Source organism: Triplophysa dalaica, chromosome 1 (genome assembly GCF_015846415.1).
Source record: "Triplophysa dalaica isolate WHDGS20190420 chromosome 1, ASM1584641v1, whole genome shotgun sequence".
NCBI lineage: Eukaryota > Metazoa > Chordata > Actinopteri > Cypriniformes > Nemacheilidae > Triplophysa > Triplophysa dalaica.
In genome coordinates, this window is record NC_079542.1 from 20,717,433 (window position 1) to 20,740,497 (window position 23,065).

General features: G+C 38.1%; 1 protein-coding gene across 3 annotated transcripts; it reads left to right on the top strand.

Moving 5' to 3' along the window:
* The first annotated feature begins 1,351 nt into the window (after positions 1-1,351).
* sltm (SAFB-like, transcription modulator) lies at positions 1,352-22,637 on the top strand. 3 transcript variants are annotated; one of them, XM_056756529.1, is made up of 20 exons: positions 1,352-1,518; positions 5,333-5,420; positions 5,511-5,566; positions 6,350-6,377; positions 7,453-8,044; positions 8,657-8,700; positions 8,890-8,990; positions 9,083-9,232; positions 12,114-12,229; positions 12,325-12,482; positions 12,623-12,723; positions 16,535-16,591; positions 16,705-16,844; positions 16,940-17,120; positions 17,193-17,317; positions 17,419-17,592; positions 17,728-18,045; positions 18,151-18,289; positions 18,432-18,592; positions 22,132-22,637. In XM_056756529.1, exons 1-20 carry the CDS (start codon positions 1,384-1,386, stop codon positions 22,226-22,228), a joined length of 2,961 nt encoding a protein of 986 aa, XP_056612507.1. In that variant the 5' UTR covers positions 1,352-1,383; the 3' UTR covers positions 22,229-22,637. The 3 variants fall into 3 exon arrangements, with proteins under 3 accessions (XP_056612507.1, XP_056612514.1, XP_056612523.1); XM_056756536.1 differs by having other exon boundaries at positions 7,510-8,044; XM_056756545.1 differs by lacking the exons at positions 1,352-1,518; positions 5,333-5,420; positions 5,511-5,566 and having other exon boundaries at positions 6,670-8,044.
* Positions 22,638-23,065: the final 428 nt, after the last annotated feature.

A 23,065-nucleotide genomic window follows, 5' to 3' on the forward strand; every position in this document is an offset into this window, starting at 1 on the left:
AAACACAATGTATTACTGAACATTTTATGTATTATATTTTCAATATAATTATATGTTAACAATTTAAAAAAAAATCAAAATGATTAGTGCTTAACTATTTCTTTTTGCTGTTTTTATTAAATGTTTTCACAAGAAAATCAATTACAGTTACAACTTAAACAATATTTAAAATGTAACTTATGAGATTTGTTGTATTTTGAATGCAATCTTTCTTTGTAAAATGCATAAAATAGATTAAAGTTAAGGACCAAACACTATCAAAGCATCTTAGTTGATAATTTAATATACTTTATTTTTGACAAAACGCATGTTTCTGCAGTCACAGACACATTTTCCGCATTATTAATGTGTTAGTGCTGACCACAATATTTAATGCTCCACTGAATCAGACTATCAAGATTTTATGTTAATACAAATACCTAACCATGTTGTACATACACAGACAGCAAATAAAATAGCAGACAGTGATATTACTGATAGTAAACAATTTATAGAAAACCTAAAGCTCACATACTATACCACAAACATACTAAAATACATATGATTGCATAACTGTACTAATTTTTTTTCCTTCCCCAAATAATGGATAAAGTGTTCCTTTTTGTTACTATCGAGACAATGATACCTTTTCATACGTTTCGCTCGTGACTGTTTCGGTAGTGACCATTACTGAATACTTTTGAGCCTAACTCAAAGATGCTGATCCGCACATGGTTAGCACAGTTCTGAACAGATGTACACACGTAAAAACTATTTTTGGGGGAATAATTCCCAAAAAAAGTTTGCTTAATTGCAGAAAAAATTGTTTGGTAGTGACATTCCTTAAAGTTACACACAGATTTTAGACCATTGAAAAATGTTACTGCAAATTATTAAAACCGAACCACTAACCAGAGAGATGGACACAGAAATTATACTTGATTAAAAAAATGTAGGGGTGTGGTTTAAATCAACGCAAACATGCACTGGTTCGGTATTGACATGGAAATGCCGGACATATTTTTAATAAATAAAGTTTAATAATTAAAAAATAAATGTGAAATGCAAAATGTATTTTATAATCATTTAGGCCTACATAAATGGAAATTTAGGGGAATGGGTTCGGGACAGCAATTTCCCTATTAAAGGTACCCAATAAATTATGATTATATATATATTAAGCTTACTGATATTTAAAATATTATTGTGGGTTTCTATAGATAATAGATGGATTTTAGTAAACAAATTAGATTCGAATACCTGAATGCGTTTTATATGTGTGTGATTTTTATATGACGGACAGCATTCAGGATGGCCCATATACTGCTACGTGAACTCGCAACACGGTTAAATGCGCCAATGTGTCCTGCCGTGCCCGCGCACAAAGAGTTGTACACAGTCAAAATGGCGTCGGGAGCCATTTCAGCGGAGACGAAGAAGATCACAGATTTACGCGTTGTAGACCTAAAATCTGAACTCAAACGACGAAATTTGGATGTTACTGGGGTGAAAAATACTCTTGTAGCGAGATTGAAACAGGTAAGTTAACGTTATGCTTAACTTGAGACGTTAAACCACAATATTGCGTCTGGTGCAGAAGCTCGCGAGCTAGCTCGGTGGCTATTCGTTTGGTAGAGCCGTTTGTATAACGTAACGTTATTTGACGTGTTTTTAAGCTTGGGGTTTTCAAAGGGTTTCATAAAAACGCAAGCATACTGCACAATGTGTAGCCAAGTGTCTGTATGATGAGAGGAAAATTTATTCGCACGAAATATTTCACGTAATTGTTACCGCTGTGGTGAATTTTAAAGCAGGCTAAATTTCATTAGCTTACTGTTAGCTGATACGCTAAACACGCGATTAGATAAGAATCTTTATATTTAACGTAAATCCCTTTAACTATTTTTATTTACAATAAATGCATGCAGTCATTAGAAAAACGGAGAACGTATTTATTTTACATAATTTCTATCAACCATTTGAGTATGTAATCTTGCTGAATACATGACGTCACAACACTGGTTGTTTAAAATGACCAAAAATAGTTTAAATTTAGCTTTATTTTTGGAAAAATTAGCCACGCTATTTGAAAAAGGAATAAACTCTCGTGGCATTGACTTGTCTGTAACAAAAATGTCTGTAACGGTTCAGAAACAATAAGAATTGAACAATGATTTGAAAATTGTTGTATTAGTTAGTCCACTGTTAAAAGAACAGTTTACACAAAATTGAAAATTCATTTTTTATTTATTTATCCTCTAGCTTGACCCTTTATCAGTCCCTTTTAAATATTGTCCCTTTAAGTAATTATGCTCTTTTATTGAAATATAAGGAATTGTTTACCCTATGTAAAGTTTTGCACGTGTAAATGCACAATTGCAGGTGGAGGGCAGCAAGTGATTTTCTCCATAGGAATTCACTATCTCAAACTCTAAATACCTACATTTTGGATCAGTTATGATTGTTCAAATTAACCATACCATAATACAACAAGGTGTTTTTATTGTGTAGCAGAAGTTGTTGTTCATGAATGGGGAAAATGCCAGTATTGACTGAAAAACAGATAAAAGTGGCCCGTAAACCTGATTCCGTGGTCTAGAGCAGGTGTTCCCAAAGTGGGATTTTTTTTTAACTTTTTTTTTTAAGTGGCCTATGTTATCAAAAATAGTTTAGTTTAAAAATAAAACCAGGCAAATAAAAAGCCATCAGCTTAAGAATTTCCTCCCCATAGATCATGACGTCTGAGGTGATTACGTCATATTAAAGGCATTAGCAACGGCATTTAGGTTAGGCTCAGCGAATCCATTAACAGCGCCACGTTAGACAGTCTTGTGTGCAAGCAGGTTATTTTTCAGGCCTAAATTTAGAATATTCTTATTTATTTGTCGCAATTAAAGGTTGATTAATATTGACCAAAGACAACGCAGGGAAGCCAGAGGAGGAGGAGGGCGGCGAAGTGAGTGAGTGGGGTCTGATTGCGGCGTGACTACTAATGGGCGGAACTTGTAATAGGCGGAACCTGTAATTGTCCAAATCACACGGAACCACGCGAGATATCAAAAACGTCACATTGTCGGCAAGATGGCGGGTCGAATAGATAAAGCGGTAAGGATATTTTCCTGAGATAAAAGTTTAAATTGAATTTGTTAAGTAATTTTCATGCAATAGTAGGGGAACGCACATATTGGTATCGTTTCGTCCTGGAGGGTCATTTCCCAGAAGACAGAGATAACTTTTTGTTTGTTTCAACATCTCTAAGACATGGAAACATTTTTGTCAACCTGTGTTGATGAATACGGCTTAAGAGTCAATGCCATGGTCAAAAAGGAGTAAAGAATGAATGGCTGGGGGAGTGAATGGCTGAAAGAGTAAAGAGTGAAAAAGAAATGAATAAATTAATAATAAACAATTAATAAATGAAAGCATTGTGTGTTTCTTAAATGCAGATTTGTTAAAGTATGCTGAAATATTTAGAACTCAAACATCTTCAGAAATTGTGTATAACAAACGCAACATTTTTCATTTATATGTTTATTAAACTAAATTTTTGTCACATTTTAACTGTGACGTAATGTAGTGTTGTAGGGTGGAGGTGGCCAGTAGAGGACGTATTTTACTATCATGTCGTTCTGTTCTCCTGCGCAACCTTGAAGAGTGTTCCCGGTGGAAGTCGGGTGTTAGACGTCACAGATGGTCTTATGTTCCACATGTAAATAATCCCAGAGTTAATATTTCCTTCCTGTCTCGTAACGGTGTGTCACAAAGGATATCACGCATACATCTGGTGAAGACAAGCAATTAAAAACCACTACCGGTACGGAGCGAGTAGTAGTTTACTTGCACTTGTGCTTAAATGTAAAAACAAGTTGCTGTTTGTCTTTGTTAATAATTATAGTGTCCTAAGGAAACAGTTGTGACTTTAGTTTCGCATTTTTGTACCAGTGCACACATGTGCCCCGGTGTCAAAAATATCTATAAATATTCCGTCACAAACCAGTACATACTATTAAGGCATAAAATAAGAAGTTGATCTTGCCAACATCTCACGTTTGATATCTCGCGTTGTCCTGTGTGATTTGGACAATTACAGCTTCCGCCCATTACAAGTTCTGCCCATTACCAGTTACGCCTCTGTCTTGCACTCTGCAATCAGACACTATTGAAGTGAGTGGCCATCTTCCTCAGGTAGCCTAAAAAGAGGGACATCCATCAGCACTTGAATCAGTTTGATGTAATTTGACAATGTGAAGTAATAGTTTCTATTTTATTTATCAGAACAATAAGTAGAGAGTAAATTACTATAAAATAATATTATGTTAGACTAAAGCCCATTGGACATTGGACAATTTCTCCACGTTAAAAATACTTCCACATGTTATGTCAGTAAAATATTTTCACACTCCCTCCAATATTTTCGTCCATCATAAAAAAATTGGGACCGGGTTAGACTTTCTGCGTTCTTCGCATCTATCAAGCAATTTGAGTGGCTTTTTTTTTAACAATTCAGAGACACCATACATACGAGAGGCAAATACGAAATACCACATGCGAAAATTTCGCTCTGTATATATGCAGAGCCCTTTAGTCTGACCACCCGTCCTGCTTTGGGTTATAACCGCACAGCATTTTCACCCCTTGTCCAGCACGTCGCATCTTGGGAAATTAAATCTCCCGCATTTTCATCAGTCTGTTGGTTTTCACGTTCTTCAACATTAAACGCACATGAGAAGCTTGTTTGCGCCATTGCTTAATAAAATTTAGTGTTGTGTCAAGCAGCAATCAAGTGCACAACACACTCATTCATACAACTAATTTTTAGAGCCTGACATTTACTCCATGTATGAGAGAAGTAGGCAGTGATTTCAGTCATCAGGAGGTTAAGATGTCTGTCAGTATATCCGGTGATGATCAATCAACCTTGTTAGACTGTGCTCTTTTGTGTTGTCATTATGTGTGTTTTGGTTGAATAGGTGAATGTGTGCATTTGCACTGAACATTTGTATATTTTAACCACCTCTGAGGATAGTGAGGGGCTCGAGTCACTGGCACTATTATTTTGGACGGGCTGAAAAGTTTGGGAACCCCTGGTGTAGAGGAGACTGGTAACGGGGATCGCCTTATGTGTTTTACCAACCAGGAAGGCCAAATTTCTGTCTAACCTTAACTTGTCATAACCACTAGCCCCTGATGAACAGTACTAGTAGGGTGAATTTCACATTCATTTAATGAAATGGTCCGATTCCAAACTAATGTTTTCTCACTTCAAGAACGAGTTTATTGTAATAGTTAACATTAACACTGACGTCCAAATCTTAGTGTTTTAATAAATGGTTGGTTGCCGTCTTGTGCGCAGGCTTTAGAAGATGAAGGTGGAGATCCTGACAACATCGAGATTACAGTGTCTGCTGACACGCCCACAAGAAAACATGTCAAATCTAAAGGTGAAGCCCAACCTCATCAATTCACTCTGAATGCTTTCTTTTCACCATGTCTGTAAAGTTTGAACACATGCCGTTATTTCACATCTGCAGGAAAGAAGACGGACCAGGATGCTGATGCCGTCATGGAAGAGGAACCTTTGTCTAAGGTACAAATTGAGTATTTTGGGGATGTTTATTGTAACATTGATGAATGTCAAAAGTATAATCAAATACACAGTTGTAACATAGTTTAACAGGTAGGTGTGGGTTTAAGTAGGCAGTGTATAACTAATGATTTGTTTCTTAATTTCAATTATTATCTGCAAGGCATTAACTTTCCGGTGGCTCAGTGGTTAGAGCATGGCACTAGCAATGCCAAGGTCATGGGTTCAATCCCTGTGGATTGCACATAGTCAGAAACGAATGTATAATACAATGCAATGTAAGTTGCTTTGAATAAAAGCGTCAGCCAAATGTAAAATTTAACTCTTCAAGTTTCTGTCCTCTCGCATTGAGTTACAAATCGACAACATGTACAAATTTTGTAGCAAAAATGTAAATTATGCACTGTCAGCATGTAATACAGGAATGCTCAAGCTTGTTACATACAAGATTTTGTATATTTGTTAACGTATGTTGATGATTAAGCTTAAAAAGGCAGTCATTTGCATATTTTGCATTCAGTACAATGTAGCTGTAAAATGTTAATGTTGTTTTTGATCACTACTTGAGCCTTTGACATTCTTTAAATATTAAGTTATTTTGCCAAATTAAACGTTGTACATAATTTAAGTTTTATCCACCCAAAAATTTAGAAAGAGTGAAGTAAACAGTTGCTGCCGTTGTAGTTATGACATGTATTTTAGATTTTTTTTCATTTCAGTGGCTGTAAAGTTTTATGTTGCTTTTGTATACATTTTTCCCTAAAGATTCTACTCTATTATTTTCAGGAAACCGAAGAGGAGGAATCAGAGAAAGGTATGCATGGTCACTTTTTGGTGTGGGGGCGTAACCCTTTTATTTTTATATAATCAAGTTTTGCAGGTTCTTTGATCAGAAGGTTGGACTTCTTTCCTTTATTTTTTGGTTGTTCTTTTTGGTTGTTCTTTTTTAATCTCAACACGTTCTGATCTCACACATTAAAAGTTCCACAACATCACGGACATTTAAAGCATCAGATCGGCACACACTGCATCGGAGGACAGACAATGCTTTGTCATTTTTCTGAACATCAATGTCGTTCCTAATTACGTCATCTAATTTATTCAAGGACTCATTCATCAATCCCCTCATCATAGGATGCATCCACCCACACAATCTTCTGCAGAACTATGATGATTTGTTGTGTTCGGAAAAAAGCTTCAGCAAGCCTTCTCATTCTTTCTGCTGTTAATGGACTGCTCCTGAAATGGAGAAGGCAACAGGCAGTGTGCCTTTCATGACGGTTCAGAACATGAGACATGTGAACATCATTCAATATAGTGATGCTTTCTGAGCCCACACGGCCACGTCGCTGCTTGTGAACTCACTCAAGACTGGACACAGCTCGGTGGACACCCATTTGTGTTACAGGGCAGCATGCTATGAACAGATTTGGGACCTGTTTTTGATTCTCCATCAGCTGAAAAATGAGATGGACATTCAAAGGGAATGTTTGAAAGAAGACCCTAGCTCAGATGTGTCATAGTGTGACATTTGGTGGGAGTACTGGCTTCCAAGTTCAACTTGGACTGAATGCATGTCCTAAAGCAGAAGAACGTATGGCAGTCTCGCTCGAATATAATGGCACCTTCAGAATTTGGATGAAGATGTAGTGCTATTGGAGTTGGTGTCATCACCGAAGTGAATATGGCTATGATCACACAGAAGATTGTTCAAGCTCTTCATTTTTCTCTAAGGAATGTGTTTTTGTATGTATACCTGTGGTATCCTCATCCACGATGACCACTAATACTAAACTTGCTCTCTATTCTACTTTCTAGGTCACATAGCACAGAGATGTGAATGTTAAACAATGTGTTTTGCCATGTTTTATGCTTGTTAAATCCCTCAGATGTAACGGATACTGATGATGGTACTCGTGAAAATTCTAAAACCTTCTCCTGTGAAGATGGCCTTGCAGAGCCTGAGGCTGATGTGGAGCCCGATCTTGAGGCAGAGGTGGAAACAGAGCCTGAACCAGAGCCTGAGCCTGAACCCGAGGCTGAAGCAGAGGTTGAGGCGGAGAGAGAAGCCGACCCCGAATTCTCAGCATTGGAGGCCATGGAAAGCGAACCTGGCCCTGAGACTGTGAAAGAAGTTGAGGATGACAATATATCCGTCACCATCCAGGCCGAAGATGCAATCACATTGGATGTGGATGGCGACGACCTCCTGGAGACAGGTAAACATGTGAAACTTCCAGATTCTGAGGCAGAAAAGGGCTCCGAAGAAGCTGAGGTCTCTGCTGAGATGGGGCAGGGCACAGATTCGCTGGCTGAAGAGATAGATGACCACAAAGATGGTAAGAGAGATGATGGGCTGAAGTCTGATGCCGCTAAGAAGGACAACAGAGAAACCTCGAAGAAAGGAGAAACAGGAGAGAAGGAAAAGGATTCTGGGAAGAAAGGCCCCTCTTCAACTGGGGCAACAGGTCAAGCAAAGAGGTTTGTCTTTCTATGTCAGTTCTTTATGATACTACTACCAAGTTCCAGCTCACTAAGAACTCAGCATTGTGGGTAGCCGCAAGAATTTTTCATAAATTGTTCATTTTACCTAATCCCTGCCTTTTGGTTGTCTTTTGGTTTGGTTTGCCATTTCTTGAAGTTTGCTAATTGGTGGTGTTAAACAAGGAGCTGAAAGCACGTCCGTTACACACATTTCCAGCACTTGATTTTTTCAGTCCTTACTTATGGTTTAAAAAAAGAAAGAGCAGCATAGTTCCAGTGACGTCAGAGGGGTTTGTCAATCCAATGAAGTGATTCACTCTGAAGTTGAACACACTCCTGAGGATTTCTTTGTTCGAGGGAATAATTTGGCAGAAAACCTGGCCCACCTTGTTCCTGTGGAAAAGCAAGAAAAAGAAGCCTTATTGGAGATTTGTCCAAGTGCCAGCCTTGCCTATTGGGAGTTTTGTTTTCATTTTCGATAATGCACCAAATGTCTATAACCTTGATGTTGGTTTAGAGATGAAGCTCTGTGTCCATACCCTTGTCTTTTGTCCTCATATTCATTAAAGTATTTCTGTTTTTGTTGCTCTCGTAATATTTACATTTTAGCTCTTCAAAGGACAGGGATGGAAAAGCCACGAAAGATGAAAAGGGTAAGAGTTAATCAGTTTGAAATTCTTTTTATTGAAAAATTAAAGCCCCAGTACATCTTGGGGAATCTAATTTAGAGTTAAGGAATACTATACAAGACATCTGTATTAATATAAAAAACATTGAATTGACGTTGTCAGAAAAACATGGTTATATTAGTGTTATTTGAACATCATGTAATCTGTGTTCAGGAGGCAGCAGCACCAGCTCTTCTCGCAATCTATGGGTGAGTGGTCTGTCTTCAAACACCAAAGCAGCTGATCTGAAGAACCTCTTTGGCAAATACGGAAGGGTAAAGGCAAATTTTAAAGTATCTCAATTATATATTTGATAATGGAATGTTTTGTGTGCATTGTAACAAATTTGATAATTCTTTTGAAATAGGTTTTTAGTGCCAAAGTTGTCACCAACGCTCGTAGCCCAGGAGCCAAGTGTTATGGTTTAGTCACCATGTCATCCAGCGCGGAAGTGACCAGGTGCATCTCTCACCTCGACCGCACAGAACTCCACGGACAGCAAATATCTGTGGACAGGGTAAGACATGATGCATTTTCAGTAACGTTAGTCTGTTACTCATGCATTGTCTTGTTTTGAAATAAAGGATTTTTTAATATTTTTGAAGGGATTTTGAGTGGAGCCTATGATGATGGCTATACATTGAAACTTATTAGGGATGCTCACATTGACCATTTAACCGTTAACTGATCGTAAATAATTTGACCGGTTAATACTTTGTTATACGATTTAAAAGGTATGTTTATTTTCCAAGTTTAATAATGTAAAAATATATATATATAATAAAAATCATGCAATATGTTTTTAAATGACTATTAAATCCTACATTTTTTTAGTTTTCTGTATGGTGAAAGAAAAGCATTAATTCACGGGGTGTGTAGACACGCCCTCCGAAATTTTTTCGAGACCAATTAAAATCGGATCATGCAAATCACTTGACGAAACTGGACACGTGTTATTCAAGTGATTGTCGAGGCCACATTTGTCAGGGCTGTACTCCGCCAAACGAAGTGCCACTTGCTTGCTCAAGTTATCTGTTTTAAAGTTAGACATGGGACAATCGCGCTCACAATGTGCTGTGACGTGTGTTTTCCCGCCTTGTCTACGGATCACAAAGCTAATAGCGGAGCAACTGCAAGGGTATTTCGGTGCCAGCCATCAATTTATCCTTTACATAAACTTATCTCATGGATCCCGTGCGCTTTGGAAAGGTGAAGAAAATGGTGCAATCGGTGGTTTCCCGGCCCTTCTTTTAGACGTGACTTAAAAATATGAATAAGTAAAAAAGATTGTATTTTGGGTGGTATAGCAGATCGGATTTATATATGTTTAGATAAGACTGGCTGGTGGAAAGCCAATGTGACTCGCTTCCCGAGGCTTTAGTTCTACATTCCCAGAACATTCGTGCCCTCTGAAAGGCTGTTTTCTGGCGCAGGTCTAATGTTTACAAGTCTAGAGCTTGTTGACAAAGTTACTCCACAACACGTAAACATGTTACTTTATTAAATAAAAACTCCAAGCTTTGGATTTAGGTAGGCCTGCTATTTTTATTTGATGAAAAAACTTCCTGACAGAAATAAACTTTGCCGGTTCTTTTGTGTTTTCATTTTGTCATAATTTGTTAAATTCAGTTTTTTTTCTTGTCGATTTACTTAATGCTTTGGATTTATATTATTTTAGTTTTTTGTTCAAAAAGCTTTAGGTTTGTGAAAATGTGATATGTGAATGCAGGTGCTGTTATTTATGTTTTCATTATGCTGCTTTATTTTTTATTTTTAACGTGTCAAGGACCCTCGTTAACTGTAGCCGTATTCTCATTTCAAAGTCTGCTTCCCCTGGAAGTCGCAGGCAAAGGCAGATACCTTTTACAGTCCTTTTAAATAATCTTTAGTATTCCCTTTTGTTGTTTATGTTGACTGTGATCAGTTTATGCTTTATGCAGTTCATACATCGTTGTTTGTCCTTGCATTTTTGTAAATGCAAGGTATGAACTCACCACTTCCTTGTCTTGTGATGATAAAAGCAGAGGATGGAACAATATTCCCTATTTCCGTTCTTGTCGGAAGCCATATCTTTCTACAAAAATAACATACTGAAAATCAACATCTTTTGGATGGTATCCATGAGTCCTAAGTTTCCCTACCACCACCCTTTGGACTTTTTATGAACCGTTTAATCTACCACTTCCCCTTGAAATCGATTAGTGCACGTTGTAACAAATGGTGTTCGGATTCATCAGTTGAACACTGGAATGCCACCCATAAAGCAGGCTAAGAAAACAATGAAGGATGATGACAACAGTGTTAAAGGTGACGAGGAACTGCATTTGTGAAAGCAACCTTACCTAAGAGAATGAACCAAAGCTTTTTCCACTGGTTTTTTACCACTGATCCAAGTATCAGCTAGGTCTCAGTAAGGATTGTACTTGCATGGCAGGAAGGTCTGGGAGGTGTGTTTGAGGTGGTCTGAAATACGATGCCCACAAAGGCCCTCGTTCGCATGTTCCACAAAGCTACAATCCTAAAATAGGCTCAAATGTGGTCAAGCAGGCTACAGAAACTCAATGTTCAGTCAATGAGCCAGTAACATATCTTGAGGCATCTCCAATATGCTACTAGTCAAGTCAGAATACTGACACTCTGGATGTGTTAAAGGAAGTTGTGTCCATAGAGAGGACAAGAAGAATGCTGCAGGGGATCTTAAAATTGAGGTAGAGGGTCAGCCTTAGCTGTTGCCAGGAATGTGCCTATACTTGTTTACTTGCTGCAGTCTAACTGGTTTATTTGTAGTAAGAGCAGTTAAAAAGGCAAAGTAGGCAGAAAAGCTGATAACCATGTTATTAACTTAATTTGCCAAGTTGCCAAAGTAGAAAGCTTCATTTGAGATTAAAGGACAGAAAATGTTAATATGTTAATGATGTATGTCATGCCTCACAATGTTGATGACCAGCAGAAGCATAATGTGAGAAGGCAACGGGGACATTTTAAAAATCCTTACACATCAAAGCCATTTGTCATTAGGACGGTCAGAGAGCATTCCCAGCATGATGTCATGGTTGAATGGCCTTAAAGCCAGTGCTTCGCCAGTTTTTGTCTGAACTCATAGATGAACTTGGTCTCATGTGCTGAAGATGAAAGAAAAAACAGACTCTAAGGCTAGAACTAGTCCGCATGATCGTGGCCTCCTATAACCTGGTACTGTTAAGCAAGCTTTTCCCAGTCAATGATGTGTTAAAAGGTGTTGTTATTTTCATACTTTTATGCCTCTCCTTTGGCAATCAACAAACACTGTTTTGGGTTATATCTATGAGTCTTCGGTCTCCCCTCAATGATGAACAGGGCTCCTTATAACTCAAAGAACTTCATCATTTGTACTTCAACTACCGGTGTTATCCTCACAGGTGAAAACTGACCCATTTAAGAAGGACTTCTCAAAGAAAGAAGGGGAAGAGAAGAACAGTTCCAGTAAAACCTCTGGAGAAAAGCGCACTCCAACTGGAACCAAAACCTCCAGCAAGTAGGAAAACATTTTCCAGTTTAAATCTTTTATCTTAAAGTTATTTATCTGCAAATTTTCAAAGTTTAATCACCGTTTACTTTGATCATTTTAAGGACTCAAGTTTCCTCTAAAAAGGAAGAGAAGAAACCTGAAAAACCCTCTGAGAAAGATGGCAAAGATGCCAAAAAGCCAGACTCCAAGAGCAACAAATCTGACACAACGTTTAATTCGGGAGCAGAAGCATCTAAGAAAGACGAAAGGAAGCATGGGCGTATGTTACGTTTTCTGATTAAAGTGTTACAAGCTATAATCTTTTACGACTGTTGATAACTGTTATAATGACATATTTATAATATGCAATATTTGTCTGTCTTATCCATGTTGAGTAATGTTTGTCTCTCTAATCCACAGGAAAGACTCCAAGCAAGATGATCATGATTGACCAATCTAAAAGAGAGCAGCCTTTTAATAAAGCTCGACCTCCTTTCAGAAGGGGTGGAAGGTTTGAAAAGGTAAAGATATCTAGAAAAGATACAACATACAAAAATGTAACGATCCACAGTTCTGCTTATGCCCCCCCACCCATAATCCCCAGCACAGACAAATGCAAGTAACAATAATACTGTACATGTAGATTTTAAATTCTACAATAAATGTAAAAAATAAATAGTTTAAAAAAAAAGAAGAATCCTCTTCTGCATATTCAGGTTACCGATCATATAGACCATTTTATATATTCTTATAACCCTTTTATCCGTCTATCATATAAAGGAGGGGATGCATGTTTCCACTTAAAGAGAATAAGCCTCCTGGCCAATAATATGGTACAATATCTTGTGCCGCCAAATCAAATTTGGTTCGGGAAGCATTCCGAACAAAGCTGTAAATGGGTTTGGAGAGGCTGATATGTTTAAAATATTTGATACTTTTGGAAAAAACCTTAGACCAAAACCATGTGTGGTTTGCTGGTGATTGTTGGCACCTTTTGCAAGTGCTACTTCTGTCCTGGTATATTTAGTCAATCTACTGTTCCTGTAAAGTGTTCTATGAAGAATTTTGCATTGCATGGAACTGTGTCGTTCACAAATAGGGGAAGAATGTACTAAATCAAATATATGATCCCTCTCTTTTTCATTTAAAGTGACCTCGAGCTCTTTTTCCCCAAGTATTCTTGAGTGATTCAGAGGGGTCAGAATTTAAGTTTTCTATTGAATCATAAGTAACAGAAATTATTCCTCTTCTATCTATTCTGATGGAAAGAATGTCATCCATTTTTTTACCAAGAGGAAGATTAGGAAACTCAGGAAATTGTTTTTGTACAAAGTGTCTTATCTGAAAAAAGCGAAAAAGATTAAACTTTTCTGACAATTCTGAAAATATGAATACACCTTTATCATACAAATCATTGATAGCACTAAGGTCTCTAGAGGACCAATCATGAAAACTAGATCAGAACACGATGGTAGAAAAGATAAATTGTTCACTATATATATATATATATGTGTGTGTGTGTGTTGGGTGATATACCGGTTCATAACGAATACCGGTGTGTATTTTTATATACATTTTTAGTATACCGCATTACCTATGTATGTCGCTTAAACAACGTTTGGAACACTGCGCAGCGCGAAACTGTTTCAGTAAGAGTTCAAATATACAGGGTGCATGATTGGAGATAACTATACTATGATAGTCACAGGAATTGATAGTGCCTCATTTGGTTAGCCAAAAGAAAAAAGTTGATCCGTGAGTATGTTATGGTGCATGTGTAAAGAGAACACTTTAAAAGTCGGAAACCTTAATCTCCAGGGATCTGACAAGCCAATCTGTTAAGTATAAGACTCGTAAGAGTCTGACACAGTTTGATAACGTGGAGTGTTTTAGAGAAGATCCGTCCAATGTTGTATTTTGAACCAAATATAACGCTATAATTATGTGGTGACTATCAAGATTTTGCAGAACAGAAAAAAATAGCAACAAATGGCATACAAATATATACTGATTTTTCGCACTATAAAGCGCACCGGGTTATAAAGCGCACCTTCAAAGAATGGCCTATTTTAGAACTGTTTTCATATGTAGGGCGCACCGGATTAGAAGGCGCATAGAATAGAATATACAGCTGTCAAATGTTCGACTGGGTTTGCGTTAAGCATCCACTAGATGGAGCTGTGCTAAAGGGAATGTCAACAAAACAGTCAGATAAAGTCAAACTTTATTAAGCGTTCTGACAACTCCGTTCACTCCCATTGTAACGGTGTTCAAACGTTGATGTGCATATTAACAATATGTCCCAGCCTTGCTCACTCTTCTCCCAAACATGGAGGGGAACTTTTCCCTAATTCAGTAAACGCGTAGTAAAAGAAACGGTCTGATACCACTAAATCAAACGTTAGTTCATAACTCAACATTGTCAACACGTAAAGCTCACTTTTTCAGTTCATTACCCTGTCCAAGAATCCCTCAAATTCTTCTTCTTCAGTGTCCGGATATATGGATCCGTGCCTTGATCAATATATAAGGTGCTCCGGATTATAAGGTGCACTGTTGTTTTTTGAGAAAATGAAAGGCTTTTAAGTGCGCCTTATAGTGCGGAAAATACGGTACGTGCTAAGACCACTGTAATTGTTTGTAAAATTCCAGATACAATCACATAACGACCATTTGGATCAACAAAATGGTCCAAAAGCAATGTTCTTACGCACAAGAATTGCTGTCCCTCTTGCCTTTACACCAAATTTAGAATGCACTTCAGATGTATCAAGAGTACATGGATATATCTCCGTTTTCAAAGATGTCTCCTAAGGGACTGGAAATGTGAAAAAAACATTTTTGATCTTGACAATGTTATTTATCCTTCTACGTTCCAAGAGATAAAACGAATATTCATATTTGATCTTGTGTTACCAGCCATTTGAATCTTGAGTAACTAAAGCATGGCCCTGGACCATATGATGCAAAAAGAGATAAAGACAGAAGAGGAAGGGAAAAAAAGAATACAAATAGAATACAAATATATAAAGAGATGCATATAAAGATCCATATAAACACAATGGTCTACAACCCCTAAAACAACCAAACAATAGCTTGAGAACCTCTCTAGATACCTTAATCTCTTTTCACTCCTACTTAAACTGCAAACCTTATATCTCCGACACATTTTAACCCCCAAATGCGAAATAAAATGGATAAATCTATTTTTAACGGTCCATCGGATGAAATTTGTCCAGTCACAAATACAACGACTATTCAATTATCTAATGCAAGATCCGTTAGACACCGCCGTCGCGGGTCTCAAATTTTCGAGAGTTTTCATGATATCACCCAGCACCCAAAATTATACCAAAACACTTCAAAACAAGCTCCGTTATTCACAAACCTTGAAAAATAATATATGAGCCCACCAAATCACAGAGATTCCGATTCGCACGAGCTTAAGATCACAGACAATCTCTGCAATTAATACAAATGACTAGAGGTCCCTTGGTAATACTTATCTTGTGCAAATAGTGCTTTAATAAAGTAGTCATTAAGCATTGGGTTGCACAACCTCTGATACATCAGTTATTAAGATCTGCCACGTTAAGTATCACGATCTCCTCTGCTGACGTGAATCACTTGATGCTCCCATCTTTTTGTTAGAAGCCTTGCCGGTTACAGAAGAGATGGTTTAAATTCCTGTTTGTACATTTCGGGCATGACCTCACAAAACTGAGCCCGCTGCTTCATTACTTCAGGGCTGTAATCTTCATAGATGGTGTTGGTCTCCCTTGACACTGTAGTTCGACTCGTTTTTTTACATGGCTCACGTATGACTTTATCTTTTAGCTGGTAGCGATGAAAGTGAACCAAGACTGCTCTTGGCTTGTCCAGGAGAGACCGCCCCGTCCAGTTCTAGAGGGGAGGGTAGAATTTGATTGCCAAAAATATGCTACCAACAACTCGGGCACTCCGATGATCCTTATATTGTTCAATCTGCTCCACGCTTGGCCTTGGCTTTGAGCTTTGTGTGCGCTCTGTTACTGCTGCGAGAGAAGTTTCTAGAAGTTCCATCCGTTCGTCTATCGATTCAGCATGGGACTTGCACACAATGAAGTTTCAGATCAAAAGTTGAAATCGCAGCCTTAAACTCGGCCGCCAAAGCAGTTTCCAGCAACTCCATTAAAGCAGCCATGCTCACTTCGCTCGATGTCACGGTTGCTTCGGTTGACAAACGCATCTACTCCATTACTCTGCTCAACGCCGCCCCACGTACTGTAATTTGACAGTTTTTATTTTACCAGGCCAAGTTTCTGATACTCTTCTCTTCTCTCTTATATGCAGCCTGGTCCACTCAATATGATGAACAGACGGCCTAGATGGTTCATACCACCTGAGGAGGTTAGTCAACTGCATTCTTAGAAATTCTAAACTCTTCATACAAATGATCGAAATTAAAGAAACAAATAGTGCCTTTAATTTAGCCTGATCTGTTTTATGTTACACATTTTCAGATGGAGATGAAGAAGGGCAGGCTCATGCTCAACAAAGGGGGCAACAAGGACATCCTTCCATTTGAGAAAATGAAGGAGCAGCGGATGCGTGAGCGCATGGTCAGAATGGAGCGTGTTCGCAGGGCCATGGAGCTGCGCAGGTGAGTGTATACACTCTTATCCCCAGAAGAGAAACTCTTCTGTACATTCCAAACGCCAGCGGTAGTGTGTCATCCCATTCTGGTATTATATTCAGACGGCGTGAGATAGCTGAGAGGGAGCGTCGGGAAAGGGAGCGAATCCGTATCATGCGCGAGCGGGAAGAGAGGGATAACCTGATGAGAGAGCGGCAAAGACTGGAAATGGAGAGGCAGAAACTTGAGCGTGAGCGCATGGAGAGAGAGAGATTGGAGCGAGAGAGGATTCGCATCGAGCAGGTATATACTGGTTTATAAGAGTCAGAGATGTGTAATGGTTCTGTCTGTTAACTCAAAAAATTGTGTGTACAGGAGCGGCGCAAGGAAGCAGAGCGTTTGATTCGTGAACGCGAGGAACTGAGACGACAGCAGGAACAGCTGCGTTATGAACAGGAGAAACGAAACAACTTAAAGAGGGGACGTGATGTTGACCAGAGGTGTGTGAACAGATCACTTTTTGTCAACTTGGCCCAAAAAATTAACCAGTGTTCTGGAGAAGTGCTGTAATATTTAAAGATTTTCTTCTTTGTATGTGCAGGAGGGATGACCCCTACTGGAGTGGCGGTAAAAAGATGCACACCGAGCCAGAGGGAAGGATGAGTCAGGGTTCAGACTATAACAACCGGCAGCAGAACCGCTTTAATGACTTTCACCCTAGAGACCGGAATCGATACCCTCCCACATCAACTGTGCAGTCCAACAACTTTGATAGGTAAGAGTCTCTTGAGTCTCTGAGCTTGGGATTTTTTTTCAGTCTTATTTAATATCTCCAACTACCTGATGCAGTATATGGGAACTAATGCCTGCAAGTTTGTAAATCAAAAATATTTGATTGATCTGTTTGCAGAAGAAACCGTTTTGACAATGAAGCAGATTCAAAAAAGAATCGTCCCGCTCCACGTCGAGAAGGATCCGGGTTTGATCGTTATCCTAAAAACTTTGAGCCTGTGAGGAGAGCGGAACCCCCACCACCTCCCCGCACAGAGCTGAGGGACAGTGACAGGCGAGAGATTCGTGACCGTGATGAGCGCAGGCAGGTAGCCATGCCTGATCGAGCAGCGGGAGGCAGAGCACCACCTCAAGCTATGGCTCACTCCAGACCCCCCAGAGATGGCAACCATAGCTGGAAGAGCGATGGGGGATTGAACTCAAAACAAGATGTCAGGTAGGGCAGAGCTCCTGTAAAGTTTTTACTCTTGTATGATGGGGGAACTTGTGCTTTCTTTTGCTCATGTGCATGGAAGACATTTCGTGATGTTTTCAATTCCAGAGGAGCAGTGCGGCTGCGCCCAGATCGTCCTGGCAGAGAAGGGCCCGGTCCTGCTATGAGAGGGGCTTCTACAGCCAACCGAGGCAGGACCAGTTTCAACAGCCGAGATGGAGGCCGGCCTGTTGTTATGGGAGACCAGGTAAGACCAAACATAAGCATTCTTTTGTCTGTGAGTGACAGTATTTCTATGAAAACTTAAAGAATGGTCCCATATCTGGGAGCTTGAAAACTTTGTGCAGGTATGCAAAAATAATTCTCGTCTGTTCTTAATTTGACTACAGCAGCCTTTTGGCAGCGGCAGGCAGGTGGTGGTGGAAAGACACGGGCGTGATCCAGGTCCCAGGAAAGACTGGCATGGAGCAGCGGGGTCACAGAGTGGAGGATTTCCCGATAACCGCAGAATAGGAGAGACTCGGCCGGGCATGATGGCACCACACTCAAAGTATGCAGTATGATGCTCATTGTTCTTGTGAAATAAATGTTTAACCCTCAACCTCTCCTTGGGGTCATTATGACCCCAATCAAGTTTTCCTTAGTTAAAAAAAGTGTTCCCTTTATCTCAGTGGAATCAGATTTTGTGACTTTTGTATATTTCCTATCCTTATTCACATAAATTTATTTGCATAAAAAAACTGTGCTTGATTCGGTTGCTCTGAAGGTAAATATTAATATTTATTAATAAAAATATTAATTAATCTGGTATTTGGGGTCAATATCACCCCAATTGAAAATGAATGGGAAATGCAAAAAAAGTAATTTGTAAAAAATATTATAATTCCATTATAAATCTAAGGCCTTGTAATAGAGCACATATGCTATGTAGAAAAGACATGTTCACACGTGCATACACACACTTGTATATGTGGTTTCTCTAAGGATTCTCCATAGATGTTATGATTTTGATACTGTACAAATTGTATATTCTATTCCCTATCCCTAAACCTTACCATCACCAGAGGTGGGTAGAGTAGCCAAAATCTTAACTCAAGTAAAAGTCACCATTTTAAAAAATAACTCGTAAAAGTAAAAAAGTAAGCAATTAAAAAACTAAAATGGCTGTTACTGAGTTACTTTGGACGAGAGTTCATATAAATGTTATGAATAATAGGCCTAGATAATCAGATACAAACTTAGACTGATCGCCGGTTCGAACCCGGTTCGGGAGCAGACTAGAGTTGGAATGGCTGCACGTCAAAATTAATTGATTATCACCTTTATCTCTTAAATTAATAATACAGACACACATGTAGAAATTATTTATTCATGCACTTTATTTATACACTTTAATAAGTAATTTCTTATACACCATAGAAAATTATCCTGTGATGTAATACACGTAAGGTGGCTGATGTTATTGATGTAAGGCTGGATGATATATTTTGATATATCCATGTAAAAAAAATGGTACGGTTTTAATAAAAATGCATAGGGAAATTACTAAATTCTTAAATTGCTCTCCTGAAATCAATGTACATCCCAATGAATGAATGCAGTCTCTTTATGAATCCTCTATAAAACCACATATGACATAAGTCACTGAGATGTGTGCCATGAATGACTGTATTATGAACGAATGAGTTATGCAGATCGAAATAAACTCTGGGTTTACCAAAGAAAACCTGCTCCCGACCTGGTTAGGTTCACAGAGTAAGTTACTATGGCTACTGACTCAGAGCATAAGTTACTTCTTTTTTAGAAACGGGCTTTAGTTACCCCCCTTTCTCAGGTTTGACATATTTCACATTCTGAAACGGAAAACCCAGAGTTTCTCTCATTTCAGGGTTAATATACTCTGTTTTCACTAAACCTCCTCTCTGAAACATGCCCCAGGTCGCGCACATGTTGCCGAGTCTGACGAAAAGGTCTCTCATATGCCGGGCATTCATCGTTGCTGGCAAACATTGACACATTTGCAGTTTTGATTGGATAGATATAGATTAATGTCCACTTCATCTGACGCTCTTGGTGTTAAGTTTTGTGCCACAAGGAGTTTGTAATCCACAGCTTCAGAAGATTCAGATCGTGCTGGAAACTGAACAAATCATTTGAACGGATTCATGAACCTAGTCAAACGGTTTTGCCAATTCAGTTAATTCTTTCAAAAGAATCGACTCAAAAGAATCAATCAGTCGGGAATGCCCGTTAATAGAGACTACAACCTTGAAATAAACAACGCATTTTATTACGCATATTTTAAAATGAAGGAACGCAGATTTTCTATTAGAAATATACTTGTGGAAGAGTAAAAGTACACACTTTTAATTTTAATTTAAAAGTACATATTTTCTCCAAAATGTTACTCAAGTAAATATAGCGAGTTACCACCCACCTCTAACCATCACAGAAAACTTTTGCCTTTTTTTCTTTTTTAAACATCATCAGCTGTTTTGTGATTTTTAGTATACAAGGACACAAGCTGTGTGTTTACCATATTATACATTTAGGCATTTGGCAGACGCTTTTATCCAAAGCGACTTGCATTGCTTTATCCTATACATTTTACATAGGTATTTGCAATTCCTGAGTTCGAACCCACAACCTTGCGTTGCACATTTGTAAACCATGTACACACGTGCACACACAAACCTCAACAAAATCTCAAAGCTGACCATTCAAATGCACTCTCACACACTCTTTTATTACTGTAATCCTTTAAGGTTTATTTGTAATCATCAGATGGCACAATTCTACACCTACGACTTAGATCAGTCATCCACAATTGGCAAACCGCTGGCTGGATCCGCACCTTTGCTTCGTTCCATCCGGTCCGCGAGTCATAGCCTAATAAAACATTCAACTATTTTGGTCCAGTCTACACAGCGTAGAATCACATCAGACATGCTCTCAGGAGCATTTATGTAATTGATCTTTTGCCACTACATCCTCTTATATCTTTATTTAGCACCAAACGTGCTTCATATTAACACTTTCCGCTCCGTGCACGCTGCTTTTCTCCTGCCTCAGACCCGCTGCACGAAGAGCAGACACATGCTTATTTTAGCAACAGTAGTGCATAGGAAAGTCTCATAATATAATAATAATCTTAAAAATGGCATTATTCAGTCTATATTGAAGATAGTTTTTATATTTTCACAGATTATTCAGTAGGTTGATTTTATGTAGAAAAACGTAAAAAGACTTGCTGGGTTCTCACAAGCAGTCACACTTTTTTCTAATGAACAATGTTCTAATTGGGAAGTTATTTAAAGATACTAGTTAGCCATTCATACTAGAACTACGAAGTAACTTCGTTTACTGTTTATGATGAGAGCAATAATAGTTACATTACATTTGTTGTTTGTATGCAAGTAGTTTTCTTTTTATTTACATGTATTTATTATTAGATGTCTATTAAGCGCCTTTTCCCTAAAGCCACAGAGCAGACAAAACATACTGTGTGGGTATCAAAATATAAAATAAATGGCCTGATAAAAAAATCATACCTATATAAAGTATATCCAACTGGGCTAAATTTATTTATTTTAAAAAATTGTCCAGACCTCCGTTTGGAAGAAAATATAAAGACCGGACCTCTTGAACCTTTAATTGAATACCCCTGACATAGATCAAAATCAAACAAATTAAATAAGGATAATCATTAATTATTTTCATGAAAATGTAATATTCAAGCTAATGGTATAGTTGAGAAATTGTGGTAAATAGGGTCCAAAAGTACTTCATATCTATACATTAATGCTGTGTTTTGGGAGACAAGTAAACACTTTTTTTTTAAATTAAAAATGTACCAATTAATCATCAATTGTCATACTGACCCCAAATACCAGTAGTGTAAAGAGGAAACAATGACGATATGAGGGTTAAGCCACTGGTTCCTTTAAAATGTGTTTTTTTGTTTTAACTTCATTGTATTTAGTAGCTATTTTTGTGAATACACAATATGCAAGTTACAATTTGTATGTTAAGTTTGAACATCTGTATCATTGATTTGTGACTAATTCGTGATTGTTGGTCTTCCGGCAGCCATCCTTCCACTGGAATGAACAGAATTGTGCAGATCACTAATGTTCCCATGGCTGGTGGCAGTGGAGGATTCAAACCCTTTAAAGGGCGCTTCTAGCATTCAATCATTTTCAGCTTTGTTTTTATATAATTTTGAACTTTGTTTTTAATTGGCTGAACTACAGCCTTAAGATAATTAAAGGTCCAGTTTGGTTAAGTTTTCCATTGTAAAGAGTTTTTGTTAGCCTACATGTAGGTTTTATTTCCTGAACTGTTTTTTGGTCACCTGTAAACAACCTTTGTGCACATACATGTTATCCTGAAATAGTGTAGGTTGTATAGTGTACCTGTACAGCGTTTTTGCTTAATGTTTAGATAATGTTAAAACCGTTCCAGTCACTCTTGTGCTTCGAGCAGACTACATCGCGTGTGTGCGTGGAACTAGACATGTCTGACTCCGTTAACATTTCAATTTGTGACTCTTTTTGATGATTCTACAAGTTGATATTAAATTATATGGATTACGATGCGGTCTCTGTGTAATTTTTCTATTCATGCAGCCATGTTCGCCCACAATGAAACGCACAAATCCACAGAATTTCCTTTATTTCAGACGTATTGTCCCTCGTCTAAGGCATTTGTTACAGAAAAATGTCCATCTACTCTTGGAAGGTGTTGGGCTACACATATTTGGTCATGATTAAACCTTACACACAATAGAAGGTTGACTCTTATAACATCTCATCTGCATTTTGTGAGATTTTTTTTTTTTGTTGCTAAATTACGTTTTGTGTAAATATACATGTATAAAGGATATAAAATAGAATAGAATGGGAGTACTCCGTTAAAGCATTGGGAGTTGTTGTTAAACATGCATCACAACTGCATTTCCATTATGGACTGACCTGCCACACAGTAGTTGCAAACTTTCCACACTTTTCTTCATTTGTGACAG

Coding starts and splice junctions, on each gene's coding strand:
- sltm (XM_056756529.1), top strand. CDS start 1,384: ATGGCGTCGGGAGCCATTTCAGCGGAGACGAAGAAGATCACAGATTTA. Junction 8,701..8,889: donor AGCCACGAAAGATGAAAAGG/GTAAGAGTTAAT, acceptor ATCTGTGTTCAG/GAGGCAGCAGCACCAGCTCT. Junction 9,233..12,113: donor AGCAAATATCTGTGGACAGG/GTAAGACATGAT, acceptor TTATCCTCACAG/GTGAAAACTGACCCATTTAA.